This window comes from Phasianus colchicus, chromosome 17 (genome assembly GCF_987193195.1).
Source record: "Phasianus colchicus chromosome 17, bPhaCol1.hap1.1, whole genome shotgun sequence".
NCBI lineage: Eukaryota > Metazoa > Chordata > Aves > Galliformes > Phasianidae > Phasianus > Phasianus colchicus.
Genome location: NC_143452.1, coordinates 5050538 through 5071012, shown reverse-complemented (window position 1 = coordinate 5071012; position 20475 = coordinate 5050538). Strand labels below are relative to the sequence as shown.

General features: G+C 44.1%; 1 protein-coding gene across 1 annotated transcript in view; it reads right to left on the bottom strand.

Annotated features, from left to right (window-relative positions):
* The window catches only part of TOP1 (DNA topoisomerase I), a 62417-nt gene that overhangs the window by 30497 nt on the left and 11445 nt on the right, over nucleotides 1-20475 (bottom strand). Inside the window, exon 3 of the mRNA XM_031603146.2 lies at nucleotides 4233-4335. Coding sequence (XP_031459006.1) covers nucleotides 4233-4335 — 103 coding nt within the window. The remainder of the gene's footprint in view (nucleotides 1-4232; nucleotides 4336-20475) is intronic.

Genomic DNA, 20475 nt, shown 5'->3' with positions numbered 1-20475 from the left:
GGTTCCAAAGGGCCCGTTACTTCATTATTTTACAGCCTCCTTGTTTGAAAGGCTCGTCTCCCAGAGATCAGAAACCTATTGTCACATCACACTTAGTTCGTTTCATTTCATTTTTTAACTGCTGACATTTGTATTTGATGGATGTGTTTAAGATTTTCCTTTGGGGATCAGGAAATAAAGGGTTGAGAGAAGGAACGAAAGAAAACAATTTAATACTGATATGGATTTACACTTTGATAAGGATTTTTCTTAAATGGGTTTTGCATTTTCTTTCTTTGAGGGGTGACCAAGAAGAGCTGTGCCATATGAATGTTCTCTCCCCATTTACTACAGCTGCAAATGAGTAGTTAACACACAGAACTGTCATCTTGTGAGTGGGAGAGGAGGAAAGCAAGAAGCAGAATTAAGAAGTTCCACATACCAGTCCACACACTTCTGCCACATGAAATCAAGATTATCTATTTTAGATATTTCTGAGACTTTATCTTGGCAGTTTAGATCCTTCGTTCAAAGTCTATATACAGGAAACATTAGTTCTCCTGCATAGCAGTTTTTCTGCCTTCCTGTTGCAGGCTTTATTTTAGAAGCCTAAAGTACAGGGCAGCAGATGAAATCGTCAAATTATTGCAGACGGATAAAAAATGCTCTGCTCCAGGCACACCCAGGCCACGCTCAGGTTTACACAATGCAATGCAATGCTGTGCTCCTCAGAACGCAGTGAGGGGACTCTTCACACTGTGTAACATATCAGAGGTACCAACCTAGGTTTCTCCTGAAAAATGGCTTGGATTCCTGCTAAATCTCTTTGAGAACTGAAAGACATACAGAATGCTTCTTGCAATAACAAAGCAGCTTTTTTTTTTTTCTTCTTTTTGATATATTGAATGGATTTTCTGAAGATTTATGTGCAATTCTATTTATTTAAAACTTTTCGGAATGATTCATTTTCAGTTTTAACATCAGACTCTTATCAAATGCTATAAAAAATCCCCATGCAGGTAGAAGTCATTGGAAAACCCCATATGACTGGGAAATTTCTCATTTTTAATGCAGTAATGGCTATTTTTTAACCGCTATTTCATTGCCAAAGGAGGAACTTCACTATGAAGAAGCAATTTTATCCTCTAAGGTTCTGCAAAGAAAATGGCTATTAGGATCCTCACCAGCAGGGCAGGGCCTCAGAGCCAAACAACCACTGTGTGCTCACCTGCTCTGCTTCTGTGCTATTCCCCCTCAAAGAAATTACCCCCACTCCAACTGCTGGTAAAATTAAAAGCGATGAAAGCAGCAAAGTGATTGAGAATCCACTTAAGGTGCCCAGTGCAACCTGTTTGCTTAGCAGTAAGAGAGTCATGGACGCTTGGCAGTCACTCAAATGATTCCCAACCAGTTGCATAGTCATGGAGGCTTTCCTAAAACCCAGACTTCTCCTTGTGTCTTAGTTGTGTCCAGGCAAGTGGTTTGGTACAGTGACTGTAATGACAGCCCCATAACTGCAGTTCATAGCACAAGCAAGCTTAGGACGAGTTTCAGGATGGCCGACTGCTTTTTCCCTCTTCCAGATATTTAACCACAGAAGTTTTTATCAGGTTGAAGCTCCCCATTTTCAGCAAAGGCAGGAATTCTGTGCACCAGTCCACATTCAGCACACATCAGTCCTTCCCCACTGTGCCCAGACACTCAGCAGTGTGCCATGCCATCCCCGGGGTCCCACTCTGCACATGAACACCCAGCAGCTGCCAGGCCATGAGAATGCACTGCATTCAGAACCTTCCCACCGCTCTGCTCCACGTAATTAATTCCCAGCTCACCACAGATCTCCCTCCACCTCCACCGACATGCAGGGAGCTGCTGGGCTACCCCCTTCACGAGACAACTGCTACCTAAATCTATCCCTTACAGGCACACCTTGGTATTTATAGAATTACATGAATGACAGCCGAATCAAAAGATTTGGGGAAGAAGTGCTTACATTTCAATTATGAGTCAGTTATTTCTGACAGGTTTGTTAGAAGTCAGCTGGGTTTACACAGCAAGCAGCCACATACCTTGTGCATGACTGCACACGAATGGGGCAGTGCAGACTGTAGAGGACTCCTGAAGGAGGGATCCAAAGCGAGCACTGCACACATGGCTGTGTGCATTATCTTCCCTGAATGACATCTTCAGGGCTGCGTGTCCCGTGATTCAACAGTATGATACATTCACCTTTGAGGTGTCAGTTTAAAAGGCAGAAAATACTATAGAATATATTTGGAAGCTGTGCACTCAGCAAGGGGAACTATCCCACCATGTGTAGGGGACTGAGGAGCAGAGCAATGTCACATCCTCCCCCCAGAACATGCCCTGAAGCACAACTCTGCACGTAAGTGCAGCAGTCATGCTATCTACATAGCTGCATGCTTTTGTGTAAGGAAAAAATACAGTATATTGTGCTCATAGAACAAATCAATATGTAATTGATAAATGAAAATATCTGAAAGCTTTATATACAGTGCCTAGAAAAGTGCTCACTTTCTTACAGGGATTTCAAGGCAACCCTGTAGGGAGGAAGGAATTGCTTCAAGATAAAGAACGTTTACATATCTCATGGCAAAGCTACAACTTACACAAAAGATTAGCCTTTTTGCTGCTTTGATACTTATTTACACAATTAGTACTGGGCAGCTTTGAGTTACAAACCATACGCACTTGGTAAAAAATATTTCTTCTGGTTAAAAATATCTTTCTACCTCCCACACGAATAAAGCCAAATCATTAATGAGTTCTGGAAATTTAAAGACTGTGCTTACACTACTCCTTACAAAAGAATGTATTTTGCTAGGATTGTAAGAGAATGGTTTCCAAGTAAAACAATCAACTCTTGGAACAGCAAGGCAAAGTCAGTACTGGGTGCATGCTTGAAAAACCAGAAAAATGAGAAATAAGGCAATACAGATACGTCAGCAGAGAAAAGTGCAAACAACACATCCAAAACATGCAGTCTTTGCCATGAAAGTCAGTAAATGCTGAGATTTGCCTAGATTTTTTTTTTTGTCAACTATTTATTTAAAAAAAAAAAAGAAAAGAAAAAAAGAAAAGAAAAAGAAGAAACTTCTTTTGGACAGCAAGGTTGTGTTATTTTTCTAAAAGGTCACAGAAAACAAAGCGCGGCCCCAATGGAACAAACCCACTGCTCAGTAAGGACTCATTTTTCCCACCCTTCTTAACAGAAATTGTTAGTCCAGTCTTCTATTTTAGTTTGTTATCACAGTTGCACAGCCATTAGCTAATAACATCTGCCTGCCCTGACACAGACACCGCCTGCCAGTTACCAAGTGTCACAACAGAAACTTTCCCTCCCGTGACTGACCCGCAAATAGGCAACGCAGATTTCGTGGCACTACGTCAGGAGATACAAGCAGGAAGGCTTTGCTGAGTACCACCGTGTGTGACACTCACCCTGTGCTGCATCACACCGCTTCACCGAGGACAGAGCTGCATCCCCTGGTTCTTGCAATTCAGCACCTACACGTGGTTACCAGCTGGCCCGCAGCATCCACCCGCAGAGCCCAGCACCATGACAAATGTTGATGCTCAGTGTGGGTGGAATCACTGCTGACTTCCACGCGACAGGTCCCCCAGGCAGCGGGGGTGGAGTTACCATTCAGAGCAGACAAATCAGCAGGCAATCCTTGCACACCTACCATCTAACCCAGCTGGGATGTGCTCAGAATGCCTGACAAACAGGCTGCCCCACAGCACCGCCTCATAGTGCTGACATTTCAGCCACTGTGGGACAAGGCCAAGGGCGGTGTCATCACTCTGGGGACCATCTTTCCAGCTACTGCTAGTTATTAGGAAGCTGAGTAGTCACATCAGATTCCACAAGCTAAAACAATGGGGTTTATTTAAACCAACACTCGTAAGAACTCCAAATTTCTGACAAACAATTGGAAACACACAAAGGATTACGAGAAATACTCATCAGTCTTCATGAAGATGGGGTTAAATTAGCTTCAGTCACATTAAGCTTCCAATACAACGATCTTTCATACATAAGTCCTGGCTAAAATCTGCAAGATGCACAAACTACCCCTACAGAAACGCGTGCAATCACATGTCAGGCTTTAATCACCTACACTCATAAACCACATTCAAAATGTAGCAATTCCATCCTCATCACAACAATTCTAAGGCTGCATGAGCAACTGTGTTTTAGCCTCAGAGGACTTGGTCAGTTTTTTCCTCACCTATTACTGTGCTTGGACTTTTCCCGGTCTTTTTCCTTGTCCTTCTTGTGCTCTTTGTGCCGGTGTTCTCGGTCTTTGTGTTTATCTTTGTGTTTGTGAGAATCTGCAAGCAGAGAGGCAAAAAAAATAATTAAGGAATGAAGGTGGGAAAAAACCCTTCAAGAACCTCTGCATTTTCCCCCACCCCGATCCACTATTTTGTCAGGTTCCAAATTTCTAACAAAAATCTTGGTCCTAAATGGATTCATTGTTCCTGCAGGACAAGTTAATTTATCTTGGCAACAGTTGCATTTATACAGTCTTTAGTTCAGTGATCTTTAAATGCTTTATAGACCCCGAGGAAAAGCAACCCGGTTTGTTACGTAGTTAAGTATGGGAGGTGGGAATCCTAGCTTGTATGATTGTCAGTATTTCACATCAGATGTAATTAACAGATGCAGAAACAGAGCATGAAGCTGAAATGTAGGCTTATGGGTACCAAAATGATACCTCCACAAGTATCTAGTCTGGATAAAGAATCCATTGAAACCCCCAGCCCTCCCCCTTAAAATCTTACTTTTAGACCCACGTGGCATGGCAGACACACAGCATGGGAGAGGGGGAGCGATGAGGGAAGAGGAAAAGATGGGAGACAGAACAACAGACCAGGAATGCTCTCTTTGTGTTCCCCTCCTGCAAGGACACTTACTTCCCTCCAGCAACGCACCCAAGGCAGTTCAATGCAAGGGCTGCAGTGAGTAGGTGCTGCTGGAGCCCCCTATACAGCTAAACATTTTTCAGGCCCATCAATGTTCTTTATAAGCAAATCAGGAAGGAGTTGAGGCTGATCGAGCACTTCAAATCCACCCCAATAGGCACAATGGCTTCCAGTCAAAGTCACTCCTATGATGTTGGACGGAATGTTTGCAGGCCAAAGGATTCCCCTCATTCATTTTATTTTTCATACGCACTTCTCAACACAACTAAAATTAAACAGCTGATTGGGATATCTAAAAAGCTGCACTGATTTTGGCAACTGCCTTCAGATAACAGTGCCAGCATTTCCACCACAGATCTTGGATGTAAGGTATTAAAGATTAATTAATGTAAAGGTGTTAACATGCTCCTAAAAAGGCTGCCATCCTCATAAGAGTAGGAAACTGCAAGACAAAGGCTTTGCAAATTCCACGCTCACAAAGGAACAGCCTCATCCTCCTGCCTCCCAGTCTTCTGCCACAAATTCATTTTTTTTCCTCCTTGACCAACACCAGCTCTTATAACCTCAATACATTCAGCTGGTTTTAGTGCAGACATGCCCTTGTTCACGTTGCCACATGATATAACCAGCTGTTCCCCCAACTTCAGGTACTGCTGTCAGACAACCACAGTCACACAGCACGAACCAGGACACCAATGCTGATGGTGAAGCCTCCAGCTTGCCTTCTGCAGCTTCCCTTGATCCTCCTGAACTTGGCAACACTTTTTAATGCTTTAGTTTATACACTACATACATTTAAAGCTCAAGGCTGAGTTTTCTGTATTTTGATATACAAGATCTGTGGAACATATGGCGTTACAGCATAAACTACCCAAGAGTTTTCAAGTATCCAAACAGGGAAATCTCTTTCACAGCAGGCTGGAGCTTTGCAGGCATCTCCAACAAACCGCGGGACTGGACACCCACTCTGAGCTGTCAGGAAGCAATTCCTTGGTAGCCTTCTCCTTCCCACCAGGACAACACACATTTTGCTGGCACAAATGTTTTTGCAGCGTATTTCACACTTTGGATTCTGCAGTTCAGCAGTAGCTGGGAGCTCAGGCTGTTTGCCTGGGTTTTATTCCACAGAAACTGTACTCACCGATTCCTAAAGCACTGGCCGAAGCAAACAGCCATCTATTGATGCTTGATGAATAGGTAAATTGCTTGAAAAAACCATCATGATGCTATATAAAGACATACACATTTTTTGACACGCTCACTTCCTAAGGAAGCACATACCAACAGAGTCATTTTTTTTTTTTCCTACCAACCAACTGATGGAAAATACGTGCAACTGTTCAATGCTATTTGCTTTAGAGATTATTATTATTATTATTATTTTTTTTGCAAAACATTGCAGAATGGAAGTCTTCAACTTTCATCTCCAGACGCCCTTCCAATTGACTGATGCTTTCCAGCTGAAGTTTGTATTTGCTATTGAAAAGTAGCTCTAGGCCATACCCTGGAAACACCAGAGTCCAACATCTCAGTCCTCTGCACTGCTCACAATGGCTTGTTATTTTCTGGCAACAGAAGCCTGGTGCAGTGGTGAAAGACCACACGGGTTACACCAACGGTGCCTGGTGGCATTTCTCTGCCCCAGCTTTCCACCACTTGTTGCTGATACTCCGCAGAAAGGCCCTTGGTGGGAGTGCTGGGGATAAAGGGCAGGGAGATGGCCTGGAGAACAGGAGGGGGTGTGTGTGTGGCCTGGAAAGCAGAAGGGAAAAGCTGGCAGGAGAGCTTTGGTCTGTACAGTCAGCACTGGGTACGGATTTGGCCTCTCAGCAGAGCGAACAACACTTCAAATTCCACGCAGTGCCTCCCAGCCACATCTCCTAAGAATTAAATTACTCTGCAAGATTTGCTCGGTACTCAGACTCAGCAGTGTTGCCTTCTGACGTAATGCCATCAGGTAGGTTAAGTCTGAACTTCAAAAGCTTTCATTAAATAATCTCAAGCTGACACATGATCGTCACCAGAAGGCATTAAAGCTCTCAAACCTTTTTTTTTTTTTTTTTGAGGGTTGAGCTGAATGTAGCTCAGGAGATGGACTGCTAAAAAGAGGGACAGTGCTTTTTTTTTTTTTTTTTTTGCATGTCTTGGGAGACCTTTCTTCAGGCTGCTGTTGTCTAGCAGACCAAATTGATGGTTATCTGGTGGCTGACAAAACGAGTTTGGCCATTTCCCCCCAGTCTGTGCACCACCTCCCAGACACCGGGACAACATCCTCTGCACTGTCACACAGACAAGTGTGTGACAGAAAAGTGAATTTGGAATGAAACTTTAAGACACCATAGGGCATCTCACACCAAACCTCATCAGCACGGGAACAAGGAACAGAAATGTTTGTCTACTGCCCGCAGCCTGTTTTCTCTGATCTGTGTATTTACCTATCAATTCCTAGAAGGACCTTTCAGCCTCCGGTAACATCCCCAGCTTTCAGCTGACTCAGCTGACTAGATCCAGCCTCATTCAAGCTGCTGAGGTCAGACACTATCACACATACATTTGTTTCCTGCCTTTTATGCCTTCCCTTAAATATGTCTCCTCCCCGTTGCGATAAACAAGGAGATAAATGCTGCTGCTTCCCCAGGAGCATTAGCAGGCTTCACTATCCACTGTGAGCAAAGTTCAAACCCCAATGGGCCCGTGTGACATTCAGAGGATGGCAGAACTGAGCTTGTTTCCAGCACCAAGCTTACAGCAGGGACAGGGGTTACACTGACTGGGCAAGGCTCCATCTCCTCAAGGCTCTCCCTTCAGTATCTGCTAACCCAAACACAGTTTGGCATCTCCTCTGCTCACAGAGCCTGATGTCTCTGGCACTGTGTCTGGCAGTCAGCACTGAGCCTGATGTGCCTCCAACAGCTTACCAGAGTCCTGTCCTATTCCTGCCTTCCCCTCTGCATCTCCAGCAACCACGAGCAGCTCTGCATTTTTGTACGTTGATTCATCTTTGGACTCTGCTTAATTACAAGGACAGCCGAGTTAAGGATGGGAAATTCTAAGCACTTTTGGTCTGCGGCCCTGTTCCCCCCCCAGAGGTCTCCAGGGAAAGGCTGAGTCATAACCCTATTTGCAATACTTGTACGCACAGCACTACTCCAACAGCACAGTTTCACTCTTTATTCAGGATCGGGACTGTCGAAAGCTCAGCAGTTCCTATGATGAGCAGAAGTGCAGTGAGGAGCCCCTGCAGCCTCCTCCTCCAGGCACACCCTGCCCCAGTGCCCTGCTCACAGAACCCAGCTATATGGAATTACAACAACTCCTATGAAAAATTCATTTGCTTTCAGAAACCTTTTGAGCACCCACCTCTCCCCACTCCCCCAATAAAGATTACTTACAGATCAAGGGGAGCAGGTCTGCTCCCTACATTAATATTTCAGTTTACATGGCAACTGTTCTAATTATACCCTGCAGCCAGCAGTAGGACCTGGGAAGGCACAGCAGCACACAACACAAGGCCATGCAGACACCACTGCATCCCGCTCCCACCACCCACCTCCCACTTCTACCTGCCTCCCATTCCTCACTTTGCTTCAGAAGCATCTTTTTAAGCACTAAGAAAAGGATGTGAGCAACAATCTGGTTCTCCTCATTTGTCCTAAATTAAGTGAAATAGCAGGCAAATTAACACCTGATAACCCCAATTCCTGGCCAACGGAAGCTATTCCAGATAAATCTATTTGCCTTCTGTATTTGCTGTAGTTGGGTTCACATTCTTATAAGCTTTTGAAGGCACAACTTGAATGCAATGATTTACCTGCATACAGACAGGTTTCTGCCAGAAGCCTTTGCCCTTTTGCTGTATCTCACTAAGTCTTAGGGACAAGGACTTTGTGCAGTTTACTTTTGGGTTCCAGCAATACCCCAATTGTTTCACTTATTAGACAGCCTAGAAATACCCCAGCTGCTGTATTCTATCTGTTCTAAGCATCACCTCAACGTGCCCCTATGCTGACATCCAGAAGGGCAATTTAAATTTACTTGATTCTTGGGACTGAAATCTATGTCCAAATCAGAAGACGTAATATAAAAAAACCCATCATAATACCACCTAAAAACCATTTCTAACCACTTGTTACTACCACAGCACTTTTGCTTTAGCTGAGGGGTTCCATTTCTGCCCTAAGCCCAGTGCCTCAATATTAGCTACTGCTTACAAGAGAAGTGTACAAGCTTTGAAGACTTTTTCAGAATCACTGGTCTGTTAGATTGCAGTGTGCTTCCTACTATGGTGCATTTACCCATCCTGAACCTGAGGAACAGCAAGAAATCCTTCCCCATCCCAACAGAGGATGTTTTGTGCAACCAGCAGGGTGACTGCATGCATGCATCTTTTCAGCCTCTCTTCTAGAAAGCAGAAGAAACTCTTAAAGGCTTCTCCAGTTCCGCTGCTAAATTATGCAGCTTAGGTGGAAATAAGTCAGTAACACTGGACTGGGTTCAAGAACTGGTTGAGATCAAACCTTCTCCTGAGCCGTCCTGTCCTCTGAGCAATGGCACTCGCTGTGCAGCTGAAACATCTCGCTCCTGGACCACACAACTACAGTAGTTTTACAGTTTAGACCAATGTCCTTCTCACTTAGTGGGACACGAAAGCAAAGCACAAAGACCCTGCATGATTCCAGTGAAACAATTTCGCAGATTTTTCTCCTCCCTCATAGGCTTTTCTCAAAAAGCAGCCACCGTAGAAGTTCAGATCAGAAGAAGACCTCTTCACTTTCAAGCTTTTCTAGTCACGTTTTACCATTTGGCACCATTTATTGTGCCAAATCATATTAGGGATTTAATTTCCTATCTGCTGGGAATAAAAACTGTTAAATTCGTTAAGGTTCAAGTGCTGAAATGATGCCTAGAAGAGCTGTGAATCTTCAAACACGTGAATGCAGTTCAAGGTGCCTAAAACACACTTTGTATTCCTGGCAAAGAACATACTTTTGCCTCAGGCATCTGATCAAAAGAATTTAGTGCTGGAGTACTTTCTACAATATAGATTGCATTAGCAAGTAGAAGGATTGGAACGGTCAATAGCCAAGATCTTTAGCGTGAACAGCAGCACGGTTGGCAGGTGACCTAAACAAGCAGCGGTGAGTCCATGCGTGTAAAGGTTGCTCTGTCAAGCTCTGGTTTGAGGCACAGGGGACTGAGATCCTCACTGCTGGATAGGTTATGGCTTTGGACAAGTTATCTGACTTTACATGTTTTAACAATTGTGAAAGGCACATACAAGAATCGTTCCTGACCGGTGTGGAAGAGGTTTAAATTCTACAGTATTTGTACTGCAGCTGCAGGAAGTCACAGTATGACCGTGCTGTTCCAGTAACTAATTACATCTGGGGTTTGTTTAAATGGACTGCCATTGCTGCAGCCCAGAAAGGGAGAGGAAAACCTATTGGGCAGAAAACAAAACTGCACCCAGGTATCAGGGACAACATCTCTGTGCACCTAGCAGTCTCAGAAGCAAGAAACATGCAGCCAGAAGGCATTGTACAGAGAGCCAACAGTATTGTGATGATACTCCAGGGAAAAGCAAACCACAATCTAACAGACTACCCAAGTGAAACTGGACAAGTCACTTATTGGCCTAATGGTCCTATTTACGCAACTACAGAATACACATGAAACGTTTATTCTGGAAAGGTATCGCAGGTCTGTTTGCTCTGCTGCCTAATTTCTCCAACAGCCGACTGCGAAAGTCCTGAAATGAAAGCGATTAAAAAGGGGTGGCTAGGATTGGAGACTCCATTACCTGGATCAGAGTAACCCTAACAGATATAGCATTGGGGAAGCAATGTTTCCTAAGCATGACATTCAGTAAAGAAGCAGTGCCAAGATGAAACAGCAGCGGTACCCAAGCAGACTGCTGGCCTTCTGCTTCATGCAGAGCTGTACTTAACAGAGCAGGCACAACTTTCAAAAGCAACTTCACATCCAACCCCTTACCACGAGTGTTGAAAGACATTTCCACTATCAACACTGCTACAGACTACAGCTCGCTGAGGTTGTTTCGTTGTGATGGTGGTGGTGGTTTTTTTTCTTAAAGTACTTGAATCTAAACTACCAACAGAGAGAGCCTGTTCCAATTGTAAGCAGATATCAGAAAGCTATTTCTAAATCCTCAACCCCCCCCTGAAGCCAAATTCAGGTGAAGTACAATTGCTGTGCTATGGCTTCAGGTGCAGCCCTGGGCCTGGTGCAGCAGCCCAGCCCGGCTGCCATTCTAACAATGCTGAAGAAACAAACCTGTCCATCCCATCCCACTTTCCCCCCCCCCTCCCCCCAAAGAAGAGCAAATCCCAAGTTTTCTACCTCGTTGCCAAGCATCTAAATCAGTTTTGACTGAACACAAGGAGAACAGACAAAGCAGCTCACAGTTAGGAAGCTTCAGATCCTCATAATTCATTTTCCAATCATGCAAGGGAAGAAAGAGAGGAAGAAAAGCATGAAGCTTCATGAGAAGGAAGCGTGGAAAAGTACAACAGAACAAGCAAAGAGCTTATCCTTAGGCAGTAACTTCAGAAATAAAGCAAGATTTCAAACATAGTGCATTCCCTCTTTTCAAGGGTTCAAATGCAGGAACATATCAACACTGAATAGACTGGAGTCAACTTATTTCCCAGACTACAGTTTTTCCCAAAGAACTGCTGCAAACTCTCCTGCCCATGAAGGAATCTGAGGAGCAAACAACGGGCCTGGGCCAGAACCACACCACACAGCACCAGTTCTGCCCTCCTTAAAGCAAAGAGACGTTGGAAATTTGATGGAAAGAGTAAAGCCAGTAACCTCTCCATATTTCAACAGTTACTTAAGGCAAAAGATACCATGCGGGCAGGAGATAATATAGCTTTTTCCTTAAAAGGGCTGTGCTGGGATACTTGGATTACCCACAAGACAGACCCCTAAGTTGCTGCATTCTTCGTTAATCTTGTAATCCAATAATAGACAAATTACTGAAGAAATGTCTAGTCTTCCTCTGTCCTTCACATTACGAAATGACTGAGAAGTTCCACTTTCTCTCCAGAGAAGTTTCATACACAAAGCAAGGATCTTGCATGCATTTTTGAGATACAAAGTTTGCAAAACAAGACGAACACACCTCTGCCTCACCGAAACCCCAGGGCAACAGCAATCTAGGGCAGAAAAAAGGTAAGCAACGTGACAGCAGTGTATCGGTAATTAATGCTGAAGTAATTGAGATAGCTACATGGTGTGATGACCTTACGCTGCCATACTGAAAACATTTTGCAGAAAAAACAACAGCAGCAAGCCCAATAACAGCCAGTGCTTCCCACGGCATCCTTCTGAAAGAGGTGGCACGTCCACGTCCCCCTGTCCTGCAGTACATCTCACTCTCTGGCTAACAAGCACATAAAATCACAATTGCACCAGAAGGCAGTACATAGAGAGCAAGGCTGGGGAAGCCTTATAAAGCATTAAAATATACGTTTGATCAGTACAGAAAGGCTAAATTAATAGCTGTCTCTTACACGCGCCAAAGGGCTCCCGGCTGAGAGGCAACAATGAAATTCCAATCCATTATTTGCATTCAGCAAATAAATAAATAAATAGAATCAATGTGAACAGAAACATGTGTTTCCAGGGATTCCCAAGATGTAAAGCATTCTCCTGTAATTGCATAAATCAGAGAACGAAAGCCATTAGTATGTTTCCATTAACAAAGCAGAATAAAACAGAGAAGCAAGTTAAGACTTTGGGGAAACTGTCAGCATCAGTATACAGCCTTAAAAGCCCCTGGCATGGAGGAAATGAATGTCAAGCACGGACTCTTATGAAAACAAGGTAAGAACCACTCTAATGAACTTTATTCTTTAAGGCTATACTACGTTATGAGTAGAAGTACTTTCCATAGCCTCCTCCACTCAGAATTTGAGTACCTTGCAAACTAACACATTCCTTCCCCACTGGGGTAGAAATGTTTTCAGCATGTTTTTCCTGTTGGTTTATGCATCTGTAGCCACATGTGTAAAGCTATGGACTGCTCATACATCTTGAAAGCAGCAGCAAAACAGAACATGTGCTTTCACCTCAAGCTTCCAAAGCCTTTGCTCATCACATCTCTGGTAGTGGAAAGATACATCCAGAGAAGAACAGGAGAAAAACCACCCAGTGAGCACAGTGGGACTGAAGAGCACTCCAGGATGCCAGAAATAAAGCCATGTTGGAAGCATGTGTGAGTTACGTGGTATACAACAGCTTAACTCCTAGCCCTTATCGTGTCCAGTTTACCTTCCAGAAGCATTAATTCTTTCTCCTCCCACCTCACACCAGTTCAGAATTACTTTTCAGAGTCAGTGAAGGGGACCAAATAGAAAAAGAAGAGGAAAGCCACCCATCCATAGCAGCCAGCTACCCATTTCTGTCAGCTCTGCATGCATCTGAGTATCCCAACCTGAGTATCCCAACCGGATCCTGAGCATCAGCATCAGACCCAAAAGGGAAGAGTGAACAAAGGGCAGCTACAGACCTAAGCTTCATTTCCTCTCTCGTTTCAGAAGCCTCACGCTCATTACAAGCCAATCTGTGTTCCAATTAGCTCACAGAAATCTATACCAGACAGGCTCTGGAGGGGGGTGGGTATAGAAGTAAATGCTGCTGAGGAACACTCAAATGAGAACCAGCTTCAGAGGAAAGATGTGCATAAAACAGAAGATGCAGGTAGGTTCCCAATGAATTTCCTTGAGGTCCTCGCTAACACTGAATGTTTTTCACTAGACCATCTAATCTCACACTTCTAATTCACATCCATTTCCTCCCCATTGTGTGAAATGTGGTTAACACTGCAGGCACAGCAGGAAAAGCAGCCATGGAGAAAGCCTGGACAATTGCACACAAGCCAGCTTAGCACGTAGGAACACAGAACTAGCTTAAAATAATGACAGAAGGTAAAATTCCAGCCCATCCAAATGGATAATGCAAGGGAGCCTAATCCCATTTCCAGAGTTTGAAAGCAAGAAACCTTTGGCACATTCCTGAGGTCCAGTACAGGCTGCAGGGTGCTGCCACGCACAGCCATCCCATGGAGAGACAAAGAAGAGACACAGGAGAGACAAAGGCAGCCACATGGCACCACACAGACCAGGGGCTCAGGTCAGTGGGTGCTGGGAGCCCAGTCAGCCCCACGCACCTCCCAGCACTGCTCCAGTAATTGCAACACCCAGCCCTGTTTAGACTATGGAGTAATCAGTGAGTGCACAAGATAACCTATCCTCTGCTTCAAAACAATTCAAAGCAAAATGGCTCATTTAATCCTCGTTTCCTTGCTTCTTTCCTCTTCTTGAGCAGGAATGCTCATCTTGCAGTTCAGGCTGCAGAATTTCGGGGATGACACGTGGCTCCAGCAGTCCCCCTTTCCAGAAGGATGTGCAAAGCCAGACACACTCACTGCTGCTCAGCCACACCAGGCACCTGCTGTCTGCACTGCAGGTCTGCGGCCTCCTTGGGAAAAGGCGGAGCATCCCTGGGGCTCAAACCCTTCTGGTTTTGCCAGAGCTCAGAGAATCTCGTCCAGCGTGTGCTCTGCTGTCAGGTGAGAATCAAGCACAGAGCCTGCTCCTTCCTCACTGTCACAGGCAGGTGGGCTCCATCACATTCTTGAGACTTTTCACAAGAAATTGCCCAGGGAACAGCTTCAAGAGCTCCTTTGGCAGACTGGGTCAAGAGCAAAGCAAACCCTTTGGTACAAGCTGTGACAAACCCACAGTGCAGTCAGGAACTTGATGTACTGTGCTGCATTCGCAGACTGAGCCCTCAGCAGAAGGCTTTTGTGCCTCCAACTGCTCCTCATGGCACCACGAGAAAGGTGCAAACACTATTTGGAATGCAAAGGCAGCAGCTGCAGATTGCAGCCAAACTTCCAAAACAGGTGAATCAGGAGAAAGAAAGGAGAAAACAAATTCCTAGTCCTTAGAGAGGATAATGGAAACTTCAGCTGTATTGAAAAATAAGAAGATTCATCTCATTTTGGAGCATAAGAAGAAAAATTTCAGTCCTAAAAACTGCATTAGGCAGCAGGAAAATTGCTGTGTTGTCAGGAATAATTACACTGCAAGCGATGTCAACTAGGAAAAATATTTTCTCTTGCTTGCTGTGTAAATAACCGGTAGTTTTGGGTTCACTAAGAAGATATTTTTAAAGATTCCCTGAAATCCTGACACTTCCTTGGCACGAGCAGAGCCCACATACATCCCAGCACTGCATGAGGACGAGGCTCAGCGTTGGTTCCCCCCCATTCAGTCGTTTTTCCACATCCAAGGTGTGCCCATAGACCTGCAAGTTTTACAACGCACAAGGCTGTGCTTAAGGAGCACTCAGTAAAGCTCCTACAGGCAGCACACCAGCTCCTCTAGAAGTCTTCAATTTAAGTCAATAGATAAGAAATGTTACTTTAAGTCACTGATTTTAATCTTGTTATGCATCTGTAATCTGTTTATTCTGCTAAATCCAGGTCAAGTCTCACTGCTGGCAGCTGTGAAGTCACATGGATACAGATAACTGAATGCAGAATGTAACCTCTCATTGCAGTTCAATATGCATAATGAACTCCTGACTTCAATTAAAGCAGCTCCACACTTCCCCCCCTCTGCTTTTTGAATGGCTTGCATCTCTGGCTAGAAATCAAAATTTTACTAAATTCACAACTAACATTTTCAGATTGCATTACACACAAAACTCACATCTGCCTTGAATGATTTAGGAATAGGAGAAAAGCATTTACTTAATTTGTTTCGCATCTGAAGCCTATTATAAGGAAAGAAGCATAATCCCCAGGAACCAAGCAGAACCAACTGCTTCTGCTCACCTTGTTTGCTCAGCGTTAGGAGCAGACCTCTCTTTTCCTATGCAGAGATAACTAGGTGTGAAAGTGAGCTTACTTTCCTCAGCTTTTGAACAGCTTCCACTACCACAGTCACTAAATGAGCTGTTTAAACTGAAGGAAACATGCTGCAGGTGCAACCATCACAAGCTGGTTCATCACCGCTCTTAAATGTGAGTGTTTATTTAACCATGTGCATCACACAGAGGTTCTGCTTCACAACCTCTGCAACAGGACCACACTCTTCAGGTTTCCTGAACGTGAATGCTAACATATTTAAATACTTTAAGTCGGTTGGTGAGGCTCAGAAAGATGCTCGAGTAACCCTGAGTGCTACCGAAGTGCCCAATAGTTTGTTATTCCTGGTCAATGTGATCTGAAATGAGAACACAAAATGGTGCAGCTGATTTGCAGCAGTATTCCAAAGGAAAAAAAAAAAAGATTTTTTTTTTTTTTGCACCTGCTCCTTTGTTGGCAGAAATAGGCACAGGAAGAAGGACAAGAGCAAAGCGTATTTACAAGCTAACAATTTATTTCTGAATGATTCAATTATAAGCTGCGGGGAAAGATATTTTTAAAATGTTTCTTGATTGCCAGCCTTATTTCTGTTGACACAGATTTTGTTTTTTTTTAAAAAAAAAGTTTGTAATGAATCTTATTAGAGCTCGACCCACACACCTGGTACAGTTTCACACCAAAGTTACATTCAGGACCGGTGCCACTCGCCAGCTGCAGGGCTGCAGCAGGTCGCTCCCAGGCAGGCACAGCAGCAGCCGGCTGTGGCCTCCCGTCCTTCCCTCCCCTCCTCAGCCTTCAGGCCGCTGCCCACAGGCAGCACTGCAGCACGGCTCCTGCAGCAAGTCCTGCTGCCCCCAGAGGAGCACAGCAGCCCCAGGGCTGCCGACCCGCAGCTCTGGAACACACTTCAATCTGGTTGAGTTGACAAGTGCTTCAGCAGTGCTATTCTTAAGTTTTATGGTACGTGTGTTTATTTTCGACCTTGGATCTTTTATAATTCACAATGATGTTACTTCCTGTGCTCTAGGCTCCAGCAGATCAGAAAAAAACTCCCTGTTTTTCCTGTAATCACAACTGTGACCTGTGATCAGCTTTGTTTGATACTATCAGATGTAAAAAGGCACTGGTCCTGCAACACCAGAGCCTTAAGCCTTGATTAATGCATAGCAGTGGCATTAAGTAAAGTCTGTAAGTGAGAAAACTATGTGATGAGTACTCCTAATAAGATAAGAATGGAATGAATATGAAAAACCAATACCGAAAACATCCACCAACGGCAAGAGATATTTAACTACACATTCCATACCCAAAACCGCACGGACAGATCGAAACATCCCTGGAGATAAAGCTACAATCAAATAGAAAATTAAATTAGCAGGATTATCAGCAACGTCTCACTTTTAGTACTGATGTGCTGAGCACCCTGCACTAGCTGAGGACAGTCCTAAGTCAAATCTGGTTTCCTAAGGATGTTTGTTTGCACTCCAAGAGGCGAAGTAGTTCAGTAGACATTTTTCAAATACTAGCAATGTATGTGTGAACAGAGAAATTGTTTTCACACAAGTCTGTAAAGCATGCTACAGTTACCTGGTGATTAAAATAAAAGCCAAGACACAGTGACCACAGTGGCAGCTACTCAGGTAGAAAAACTGTGCTTTTTTTTTTTTTTTTTTAAATGCAGAAAGCATCCACACAAGTAAAACAAGGAAGCAATTTGCTAAAGCATGGCATTCTCAAAAATCTAACTTCACCACAGGTAAGTGTGCAGTTACATCAGCATTTGCTGATGCTGATCAAGGAGTGTGTTCGAAGCTGCTTTATAAGCTGCATGCACATCTGCCTACAAGCCTAAGTCTGGTTTGGTCTGAAGTGCAGGAATACATTTGCTGTGACCAGCAGGGAAGAACCATGAGAGTGCTGACAGACAAAGACATCTGACAACCTATTTCCATACTGATGTCTTTTGTAAGACTATCAATCTCTCCTGGTAATATGACTTAACTTAGTTCTCTATATACTTAGAACCATTCCAAGCACAGGACTTGCTAAATCACATCCCAGTAGTTAGCAGACACTACTGCTGACACACTGCGTGGTTCCTTGGGAGTGATGAGAAGGAGGTGGTACAGACTTAAGAAATTACTTATGGGATGAAGAACTGAGCAAATACCACTGACACTGCTGACCAAGTGACGCCGACTTCAGAACACAAAGGTCAGATCTGTGAGGCATCTTCTTGGTGTCACAGCTGATGCCACAGATCTGCGTTCTTCCTAAAGCCCTCATGGAGGCTCAAGCAAAGCCCTTCTGAGTATCAGTTTTCAGACTAAGTGAAAACTAGCAAATACTTACCTTTTCAGCTCTGAAACAACCAGAAGAAAATACCATTACAGATGTCTGTAGACCCATGGATCATTAAAATATTAATACTTTTTGTGATATTGGGGAAGAGAAATTGAAGTGAGCACTTCTTTGACTGTGTTTCCCTACTGAGCTAATTGTCAAAGACTAATTCCACAACTCTGCTGAGATTAAACTGTCAGTACACACCATAAGGCACTGCAAAAACTCCGCTCAGAAAAAAATCTAAGAGCACTTTTATTTCTGTTCCATTCAAAAAAAGTTAATATTTGCCATGTGCCAGTTAGCAGACTTCTTCCTTGGGACTTCTCTATGAAAACGAAACTGGAAAGTGTTCTCCAGCTCAACTGCTCTCTCAAAACAGACTCGCTGGTGTGATAAAAGAGGACTCCTTGAACTGCATGCTAACAAGCTCCCCTGGGGATTTAAGGTCTCGTAGTCTGGGTTAGAGACTGAGCACAAAGCTGCTGTGCCTGGCAGACAGACGGGTGGGGTGTTTACAAAAAGGCAGAAAAACACAAGAACTTAAAAACAACCTAATTCTGACACGAACAAACGAGGATCACATCTGTGTTGAACGCTGCTTGTTTGCTGGCAACACAGCTACAGGGGATTTCACAAAACAATGCTCGCAGCTTCATTCTCTATAAAGGACTTGATTTAAAAACACACTCTGAGTGCAGCACATCAAGCCCCTGTAAACTTGTCGATCCTTCAGGAACGTGACCTGGGGTTACTGTTGTTTCTCATCCTAAGCCAGCACACCATGAGCCAAGCCTAAGCACACATCGGCTCCCGGCAGACCCAGCCCACCTTCTGAACCAGCTATCCCTGCTGCCAGCACCAACGTCACCTGTTTGCGAAACTGCACGCAGACAGTTTCAGCTGGCTTGCAAAGACAACAGCAGCAGCTTCAAACAAAAAGCTATCAGACTCCTGGAAAAAAAAAAAAAAAGAATTGTTGCATAGGGTGAATATTGTAAGGCGTGTTCGTGGGCACGGGAAAACATTTTACAATCAGGCCATGGTTCAACAGCACGTTCTCTTTTTCCTCTATACACATTCAAGCTGATGCCATAAGTTGGAGATTTCACACCATGGTCAAAGAGATCAGCAACAGACCTGGGCAGGAGGGAAGGGGCATGACATGGAAGGCAATGCTCAAAAAGCTGAGGAGCAATAGCTTTACACCTTCATTTATGAAACAAGAAACCGATGGATCCATTAATCCAAGTGCTTGTCTTCTGCATAAAAACTCAACATAAGAACTACATGACTGGATAACCAGCTTCCTGCCTGCTGGCTGCTCTGCTCCATGCACTGCAAGACACAATTATGGGTCAGGGCAAATACAGCCACGCTGCTAAACTCTCTCAAAACCAGACTCTGAAAGCTGAAGCCAAGTATGGAGCATCGAGTTTGAAGCCATATTTTCTCTTCATGTCTAGATAATTAAAGCTGCCTAAAACCTAAAAGGAAGCTTGTTTTAGATATAAGTGATGCTGAATAAGCCCACTTGATGATAAAAGAAAAGCTTAATTGTTTATGACAGCCATCAAACTCCAGAGAGAAGCACATTTTAAATTAGCAGACTGCATCTACTCATAAAAACAAGTATTTCAAGGACAGTTCTTACACTTCCCCTAATAAAGTACAGGTGACATATCCAGCTACAATACTGTGACTCAGACAAGATGCTAGCTTCTCAGAGAGAGTTCCTGCTTCTGGAGTAGAAAGAACACAAGAGGATGTAAGAAAACTAAAGAGGAAAAGGCTCTTGAAAATAATAACACATTATTCACGTCCACGAGCAAAGATGTGCTGGGCAGCTGAAGGGCTGTTTCAATCTGCTGGAGGAAGATGAAGTGACCCAGATGGTCTCAGCAGCTCCAGGATGACGGCTGGCAGGAATCAGAGTTAACAGCGCTGATATCCCAACTGATTTGTGCCACTGTTTCTTTGCTAAAAATACAGCTCAAGACACTTACATCAGGCTTGGGCAATGCCGTAGGATCGGCATCAGTTCTGCTAAGAGTTCATTTCTCACACTGTATTTCCCATCACACAAAAGCTGTTGCTGCCTCCTGATCTGGCAATTTATGCCTGTGTGCTGGAACACAGCTCGCACATTGCTTTCCTACCACGAGGACTTTTATTAAATCAGAAACAACACTAAAAACCAAGCACCAAGGGGAAATGCCAGGAAGGCAGGCTTACTCTGATCCACACATGAAGGGGTTCACTGCGCACGTGGAAGTGTTACAACAGACACAGCACATTTT